A 9961-nucleotide genomic window follows, 5' to 3' on the forward strand; every position below is an offset into this window, starting at 1 on the left:
TTTTAGTCCCATACACACCAGCACGTACCTTGAGATCCTCGGGCAGAGGTCTGTTGTCTGTTCCAGAGTCTCGACTGAAAACTAAAGGGGACAGAGCGTTTGCTGTCAGGGCCCCGAGGCTCTGGAACAGCCTGCCCGAGGAAATCAGGTCGGCTGAGTCAGTGAACTCTTTTAAGTCCCTTCTTAAAACATACTTTTATAGGAGAGCTTTTCCCGATCTTATATGACTTTATTTTATACTTTTTATTTTATTGTATTTTACTAATTTCATATTAATCGGTATTTTAGTCTTTTCAATGTTTTCATGCTCTTATCTTGTTTTTTTGTATTATTCTTTACACTTGTTAAAGCACTTTGTAACTTGTTTTTGAAAAGTGCTCTACAAATAAGGATTTTTATAATTATTATTATTATTATTATTATAATGACTGTTTTAATGTTCTTCATGTGTTGTTACTCGTTTAGGATTAATAACAAAAGCAGGTGTTTGTGTTAGCAGAGTGTCACTGAAAGTAGAAAATGGAACATAAGGCTACATATAGGTCTGCTTTAAAGGTCCTGAGGTTTATCACCACTCATATCAGTTCCTTTTTCATTACTGTGTCTTAATGTATACGCCTTAAAGTTAGTTCCTCTTCAGAGTTACGGTTCCATTATATTTGCAGAAGTTTGTCTGTTTCGGGTTTGTGCAATAGTGAGTACACTGCAGGGGTGGAAATTAACTTTTTGACTCACCTGCCTAGTTGGCTGGTAAATAAAAAATCCACCGGCCAACCGTATTTTTTACCGGCCAAACTAATAAATTGCCTTTTGTGTCACATACATTTATTTCTGTACTTTTAATTGATATAATAAGGTAGTATGTCAAATACAAACTTAAAGAAGAGGCCAGAGTGAAATCAGAAGCAAAATTATGTCATTGCTGTTAAATGTACTTAGGACATAAAAGTCTGTGTGTCAGACACTTAGTAGGAGGAGTTATGGAGTTTGATGGCCACAGGCAGGAATGATTTCCTGTGGTGCTCTTTGGTGCATTATGGGCGAATAAGTCTTGCACTGAAAGTGCTCCTATGTTCGAGCAGCACATCATGGAGTGGGTGGGAGACATTGTCCAAGATGACTTGTAGCTTGGACAGCATCCTCCTCTCTTACACCACCGACAGAGTCCAGCTCCACCCCCATAACGTCGCTGGCCTTTGAGATCAGTTTGTTGAGTCTGTTAGCATCCGCTACCCTCAGCCTGCTGCCCCAGCATGCAACAGCAAACAGGATAGCACTGGCCATCACAGACTCATAAAACATCTTCAGCATCGTCCTACAGATGTTGAAGGGCCTCGGCCTCCTCAGAAAGTAGAGGCGGCTTTGGCCCTTTCTTTAAAGGGCTTGAGTGTTCTTGGCCCAGTCCAGTTTATTACACAGCTTTTACACATTGACACTTTCTGACTCACAAACGTCAGGCTACTGTATGAACAAGCCTATGAACATGATAGTATTTGTGTTATATGTTGTGTTGTATGTTACTCAAAATACGTATTTATTTTCAAAAAATGGTGTCTACTGTATAAGCTATACTGTGCTCTTACTGATCCTTTCAGGCAATACAGTTTTTTCAATTACTAACAAGCATTACCAGCACATTTACCTAAACGCAAGATACTTTATCAAAACTCTTAACACAGCAACACACCTACCTCACACAATTAGCCAAATAGTAAATTTTCGGCTCAAAACCACATTTTGTTCTTTAAACACAAACTGTACTACTACTTACTTTTCATCTTTCAGCTCTACCTGCATACAGTAAACTATGTGAAATCCATTGATTTTTGTAATTCAGTTTCCTTTTACTGTAAACCTCCCTACATTTTTGGCTTGAGGGTCAATTGTGTGCATTTATGCCAACAAACTATGTAAAAGTGAATGAGTCATCTTTACTTTAAAAAATGTAGATTAGGAAAAAATGGAAGTCACAGAATAACAGAAGTAAAACCTTTATTAGCAACATGAAATTGCAGCAAGTGATCAACAAATAATGACAACCTATGTGGCTTTTGGTTCAAAATGTGTAAAAATATTGTCAAACACGTTTACGTTCCTTCTGGGCCATTATGCTCCTCCACCAAACACCGCCCGGCTCTGCCATCCCTAAGTACAAAGCAATCTCAGTCCCGACTGTTGTCATCTGTAATATCACGATGGTGAAACAAACAACCACAAGCTATCAGAGTAGGGGCATCCCTCTCTAACTTCAAGAAGCTCATGAAAACTCTCTTTCGAGAACGCTTCCTCTTATAACACCTCTAACCCCTAACCTCTGCACTTCCTGTGCTCTTCTTCTATCTCCTTACAATTCTCTTGTATTGACTACACTATTCGTTAACTCTTACTTCTTTACCTTATTGATGCTGGGCGTGCTAATAGCTCTTACTAGTGTTTATTGTCACTTGTAGAGCTCTCACTATGCACCTTGAACAGAAACACTTACCAGTTCAGCTACTCCTCCCTGGCCCTTTTACTCTCCCCGGCCCAACTATTCTTCTCCCTCGTTCAGACATAATTGATTCTTTCTCTCTTCTTCTGTGTTGTTCTGTATCCACATTTGATAAACTCCAGAAAGTCCCGTTTTTGCTGCATTGTGTATGTAATTGAAAGAACTTCAACACCTGCCTATGTCTCTGGTTGAGATTGGAATTAGCTGTGGTTGATTTATTTTACCCAAATTACAATAAATGAGCTATTTCTCAATGTTTCAGTGATCAGTTCATTCAGAAATGCTTATCAGCTGTTTCAATATAGATTTTGAGCTGCTATTGTAGCAGAAGTAGATGCATCATACATTATTTAAGATTTTCATTTCTGACATGTTTGTGTGCAAGCATTTGTAAATAACACAAAAAAAAAATAGTTTTGGTATTGGGGGAGCTTGTACATAAAGAAAAGCTTAGCATTTTAGAAATGGGTTAATTGACTGCATATTCTGTGTAAACAACATGAATTGTGTTAATGGTATGGTATGAACAAACCGATGTGTGTGTTTAGAGTTTTGAAAATGTGACTACAGATTGGACAAATAGATGTTAGTGGTTGTAAAAAAAAACTGTAAAATCCCCCTTCAAATTGTAGTACACCAATCTGCCTCCCACAGAAAGCTATAAGCTAAAGTTTTTCAAAGAAGAGCCTGGCCTTTGAGCTCCAGGGTCAGCAACTTAAATAAAGAATCGGCAGGAAGGACCTCACAACTTTCCAAATGTTTATTGGCTGCCAGAACTTGACTATCAGATTGATTAGTTCTTACATTCTCATGCCACATTGTCCTTCCCCTTTTTATGGGTCAGTATGCCCAGTAGTTACAACACCCCTTGCTCTAGTCACAAATTAATTTTAAAAAATGTAATGCACATTTCAACAACAAGGTAATTCAAAGTGCTTTACGTAAAACACAAAAGCAACAGAGAAATATAAGAAAACATTTAAAAGCAACATAGGGAAATTGAAAAAATACACATTAAAATATAATAAAAGTTACAGTGCAGTGTACAATCAGGGTTAAAAGAGTCATAAGAAAAATAAAAACAGGCTGAGGGGTTAAGCAAATAATTGAGTTACAAGTATTTTGAAAAGAGAATAAACTACTACTAACTCTAGCTAGTCTGTACTCGGGTCCATAGCAATCTTTGGGTCCACTGAAACTCCAAAAACCCACGGACACTACAGAGAAACCAGGACATGTCTGTCCACAGGCCACTTTGATCCAGTTGTACTCTGGACCCACTTGCGCGTTTGCAGGTGAACAGAGGTTCCTGCAAATCACTGGGGCGAGAGATTTAAGGATTTTGAAGTAAAATCATAGAATATATTGTGTAATCTTTACATATTTTCCAATGCATAAAGACCCGATATTGTAGGTCACAATGTAAACCAAGACAAATGTATAATTTTCTCCTATTATACATTTCAAATGATTCACACAAATGAAAATCAAACACAAAATTCAGCCACAACATCAAATACGTTTTCTCTATGACAATACTCATTCTACCGCTTTCAAAAGAGAGGAAAGACCTTCCTCCTGATCTTTTGAAGTACAAAATGAGGTTGTTTTTTTTTCACTAAGGTTGGTGACACATGGGCAAATACTTATTATCCATTCATCCATCATCAACTGCTTATCCTGCGTACAGGGTCGTGGGGGATTACTAATTACTAAATACTGATTGCTAATACTGATTAGAATGATAATTTTGATGTCATCAGGGAATGCATATAGGAGACATCTTTACAGAAAATAAGTTTTAAAGTTTACAAAAAATAATTAAAACAGTTATTTTCAGTTGCTAACATGCATTGGTCAAAGTCACATTGTCAAAACTCTTCACAAAGCGAAACAGAAGTTTATGTGGACAAAACTATGAATCATTTTTTTTTGCTTTCACTCGAAATGCATTCAATGACCACTTTCTCCAAAATACATAAACTATTTTCCTATTACTACTCCACCACCTGCAAAACACTGTATATCTGCAGCACGTATACAATTTTATAACCATTCACGTTAGCAGAGGGCTAAACCGGAAGTTAGCCTGCTCAGCCGGCAAAAGTCAACACAATGGATGCTGTAGTACTACAGCCAACTAACGTTTGGCGGTGTAATTGCAGAACGCCGGAGACACCGATGCATAAGTATAAATGCATGGCTACGACGTAGTCACGCATGTAGCCCTGACTCAAGAGTATAAATCAAGCTTTACTGTGGAAACAATTTAAAAAACTGTTTTGCAGCACTGAAATTTCAGGAATTAGTTTTTTGTTTCAACATTTTATATTTTTCGAGTCAATTACTATATGCAATGACATTGAAACAAATTTCTACTATGTCTGATTTATTCTTGTTACATATATTTTAGTACAGTCAATACAGTGAAAACATGTTATTCTTCTTCTATAATAAATTAAAAATACTGATTTATATGAAAAATCATTCAAACTTCAAAGATAGAAATGCATAATTTATGTGTAATGCTCCCTGTTGTTAGTGGTTACTAGGTCAGTGTGTTATGATTGACAATGTATGCTTTCTGAGTGAGTATTGTTGCCAGTGTTTGGTTGAATGAGTTTATTTTGAGGCTCATATGAAGTGCTTTGGGGGTTTGAGTGAGTTTTCGAGGTGAGATTAACTGTTTTGGCTAAGATACATATTGGTGATGCAGACAGTATGAAGTGTTTTGAAAAAGTGGCTTCAGTATTTACCGATGCTTGTCAGCAATTGAAAAAAACTGTAAGAAAATAAACTCTTGACTTTCCCCTGTCTTTCACACCTCCCCATTTGCCCTCATGCAAACACAAAACATGCATGTGTCGTCAGGGAGGCACTTCTTGTTTGCCTTGCAGTTTCTAGTTTTCAAGAGTGTGGCCCCCAGCTTCCCTTTCCTAGAAACAGATGCCCTATTTCGACATGCATCACCTGTTTAGTCTGAACATGTGTGAACATGTCTGTGTGCTTGCACAGACAAGCCCAGGTAGAGCTCTTCAAACAGAGGGAACACAGGGAAAAGTAACTTGAAGAGATACAATGATATAGGACTTAATAAAGAAAATCAAAACAGCATGATTAACAAAACATCTTTTTTTCCCTTAAAATTGTTATTTCGTAGTATGAGCTAAGCAGTTAATGGTTATCACTCTTAAGGCAAAAGCATTTTACTACATGGCTTGTATTTTTCGTCAGGCAGTCAGACATTTTCTAAAAGGCCCTTTGTTAGTTAGAACCAGTGTCCTCTTCACACTTATTCTCATTCTCACATCAACTCATACCATGAAAATGAGTTTCAGTTGATAATCAGGTTTCTGCTGTTTCTCTCCACCGAGCAAATCTGAAACGTTCACCAGTGAGATAAACATTGAGGTTGTGAACAGTAATGACAAACAGTAGACCTGTCACATCATCTATCATCTGTTTGAATTTTCGGTTTGGATCATCAATTTCACTAAAACGTACCTGCACGTGTCACGGTGCAACTGCTGGACCAGGTGGATTAGCGCTAGTGTAATTAAAAGTATTGTTAGGATTTTTCAGAACAGATCACAATCAGGGCATTATGTAACATTTTGACAAAGTTTTACCAAATTATTTTACATTGGTGTTTGTCCATTTGGGCTTCCTCTCAGTTCATCATAGTATTTCTTCACTTTGTCAAGCACCGTTGTAACATCTACGAAGAAGAAGAAGAAGAAAAAAAAAACATGTGTTTGTTTGTTTAAAATGAGCATCATAAATCTACATTTCTAAATCTTATTTATTTCAATTAAATATTTACAGTATTTTTAGTGATTATCCTATTTCTATTTTGATATGTTCCCTTTACCTGGGATTGAGTCACCATCTGTCTTGAGTGACAGGTCGATTGATTCCTGCATTGTTTCCTCCAGTATCTTCAGGATTTCCTCAGTTCAGCATCAAAATCTTTATCCGTTCTCACTTACACAGATAACTATTGTACACAATATTAACTGAATCCTACATAAATTAACTGTTTCTATGTGTGTTCAGAGGGCTGCTCAAACTGGACAAAAGGGTTAGTTACATAAACTTTAGTATGTTTCTGTCTTTGATTAATACAAAATACAATATTACAACAGTTATAACAGTAGTTACAACAATAACTACATGTCTGTGAAATTGTCTGCTACATGTTTAATAGCAACAGCTTTCAGAATGATGCATTTTCCACTTGAATATATGTAAATGATAAAGATAGAGATGTGCAGCACAACATGTTTTTACATATCATCATATCATGTATTATAAAATGTGACAAACCTTCAAGTCTCTCAGCTGGTTCAACATAACATCTTTAGCCTGCTCAAACATGGTGTTCTTTGAATCATGAACATGTTTCTCAATAGTGTCCTTCATGTTTTGCAGCACACCTGGTCCTCGAAATTCTGCTGCTTCTACAATAAAACAGATATTTTTTTCTCCCGGATGATTTTGTTGAGTTTTGTCTTAGTTTTTTCTTCCTTAGAGAGAGAAAATAATGCATCAATTAACAGGCTAATCTTTGTCAGTTTTTTAAAACATTTTTTATTACACATTTCTGAGAATCAGTAAATTATTAAAACTGATATTCAAAGGACAACCTGTGGTCTTTTAAATCTGCATTGTTAACAACATTTACTATGTTGATAACAAGAATATGTTTATAGCTCAATACACTAAATATTTTTTTGTGATTAGTTGTTAGTTGTAATGTTTTGTCATCACTCCGATCCTCAGTCACAAACTTGATGTTTGATTTTGACAAACAGCTAGATAATAGTTTAATGGATAGGATTTCTTTCTCATCTTTTACCTCTGTCTTGAGAAATATCAGTTGCAGTTCGACATCTTTGTGCTTTTGAATCAGCGTCTTTGTGTCAAGTGAAAATGTGTTGATGACCCCGTTGAATGGTCCGCATTTTCTTTCATTTCTGAAACATGTTTAGAAGTTGAAATATTTCATTAAGGTAGTAATGTCAAGTGTATTTTAATATTGCAATTTGTACATCTGTCTTATATTATATAATTTGTATAAAAGTTTTGTGTAGAATTTGACATAAATTCCTCATAGTTTGTAAAATGGACTAACAAAGGGTTTTATTTCTTACGGGAAGGTCTTCCGGAATTCCTCATCAATGCTGTCAGTGAGGCAGGAAGCCAACGCTGCATTGAGGTTTATCAGTTTCTTGTGTTTTGGTTTGTAGGTGCCACTGTTCTCGACTACACACTTCAGTATCTTGTGAAAAGCACTACCATTTATCCCTCTCTGAAGCAAAACAGAAAAAACATAACATTACAGTTAACTTATTCATATGAAGTGCAAAATCAATAGTTTTGATGTCGTTATAATGCAAATACGTACAGGATTTAAAGTGGACCTCAAGACTCGTTCACATGATGTTTTTGATGTTTCAACACCCTCATTAAGACATTTTTCAAAAGCCTTATAAGCTGCTTCCATGGGTTCTATGACTTTATCAAGTTCATGTCTCATCTTTTCTTCGAGGTCTGTGCACACTTTGTTTTTTTTGTCCACCTGAAATCAAACACATCACATTCATTATTTAAAGCAACAAAACTATACTGTTACCTGATTGGGTTTTCTTTCAAGACAGTTTTTTTTCTTCCTTATTTATTTATTTTCTTAGGTATGACTACTGCTATCGCTGTGTTCATGTAGCCTCAGTGAAGAAAAAAAATCAGGAAATCGCTTAACTGGATGGCTAATATTTACTACACATATACGTATTTAAGAAGTCTGGCACTTTACCATTTCACTCAATTTCATACTAATTTACTTTACTTTTTTGCTGAATATTTACAGAATATTCCTGAAGTTTGGGTATTTCTGTAAAAGGTTGCAGTTTCTCTTACATATCTTGCATATTTACATACTTGCTTTAATGTTTATGCAATAAGCAAATTAGTCACTCCTGTATAAATGAAAAAAGTTCTAGTAAACTTAAACAAAATATGTATTTGAGCTATACATTTTCTGTGAAGCACAAAGTGTTAATTTACAGAGACTTCACCTACCATTTTCATCTGGGTCTAGACAAACAGTTTTTAGGAACTCTGTGGGGCTCACTGTGAACACTTTGAAACAGTCATCACTGAAATGTTTCTGAAAAAAAATATGATTTTAAGGCAGAATTAAAGTTGTAGACAGTTGTTGTGTTAGACTTTGTGTCATTTTATATAACTCACCTTAACCTTGCTTAGATTGCTGAATTTTTTTGTCACATCTTGCTTGACTCGCATATTTCTGTTAATTTTGAAAGCGCGAACACCATCTGCTGAACTATAAGAAAAGATTTGTATTAAGTGGCACCTCAAAGATGACTTGCTGTGCACTGGATCAAAGACAAGGTCTAGTAATTGACTGGAATATTTTAACAGAAAGTGTATTAATTGAACAGTGTCAATTTCTCTAATATACCAATTTACAGTCATATATCATTTCCTTTCTTGGAAATTATAGGAAGCTTTGGAGCCCGTAAAATATATTATTACATTAACTGCATATAAAAGGACTGGAACAACTGGAAACGACAGAAACAAGACATAAAGGACTGAAATGAAATAGTATATGTGTGTTAAAGTATTGTATATGTTGCTGATATGCTGCATGCTATGCAGCTGATATGCTACGCTAGTGTAGTTATGGAGAGAGTATCTACAATGATAATATCAATGATGCTAGTGGATATAATGTTAACATCAGTAATTACACTACCATTAATACTAATGGTAATATTGATTCTGCATACTTCTAATGGTGCAAATTTGCCAAAATGTAAACAAATCCAAGCTGAAAAGCTGAAGTTGTAGCCCACAACACAACTCATTGAATCCATGTCAACTTTATGCTGCATTCAAGTGCTCCTCAGAAGGTCCTATTTCCCCCAGTTGGGAAGTTGTTCTTCCCATTTCGGTGTGTTCATGAGCTTTAAGTTCTAATGAAACAACGTGGATGTGCCTGGGTGGAGGGGTTGTTATGTGCTGTATGTGATGTTGCTATCCAAGTATGTTGAAACAGTTTGAAGCTTAGTGATTTCTTCACAGATTTTTTGATTTTCACTAATATTAGTTACATCCCCTAAAACCACAAAAATGTTATTCACCTGACTTATTATCATGGTTAATGCAAATAAATCACTAATCTACGTCACTATGTGGACAGCGGTTACAACCTAATACTATTACAAATTACATGTGCGGAAAAATATGCAATAGGTGAATTAATAAAAAGCATTTACTTTTGCCCGCCGTGTTTCTGTATAATGTGACGTCAACTTGCCAAGCCTGTTGTTCTGACTTGAGGGGGCATTCAAATGAATTTTCCCAGTTGGGAACTTCATTTTCAGATCATTCTGAATGCAGGGTTATGTTCATGAATGCAGGGTTATATTTATGTTTACAGCC

General features: G+C 35.8%; 1 protein-coding gene across 1 annotated transcript in view; it reads right to left on the bottom strand.

Annotated features, from left to right (window-relative positions):
• The window catches only part of LOC123959249 (nuclear GTPase SLIP-GC-like), a 33343-nt gene that overhangs the window by 11857 nt on the left and 11525 nt on the right, over positions 1 to 9961 (bottom strand). The window contains exon 13 of the mRNA XM_046033202.1: positions 7645 to 7802. Coding sequence (XP_045889158.1) covers positions 7645 to 7802 — 158 coding nt within the window. The remainder of the gene's footprint in view (positions 1 to 7644; positions 7803 to 9961) is intronic.

Source organism: Micropterus dolomieu, linkage group LG02 (assembly GCF_021292245.1).
Source record: "Micropterus dolomieu isolate WLL.071019.BEF.003 ecotype Adirondacks linkage group LG02, ASM2129224v1, whole genome shotgun sequence".
Classification (NCBI taxonomy): domain Eukaryota; kingdom Metazoa; phylum Chordata; class Actinopteri; order Centrarchiformes; family Centrarchidae; genus Micropterus; species Micropterus dolomieu.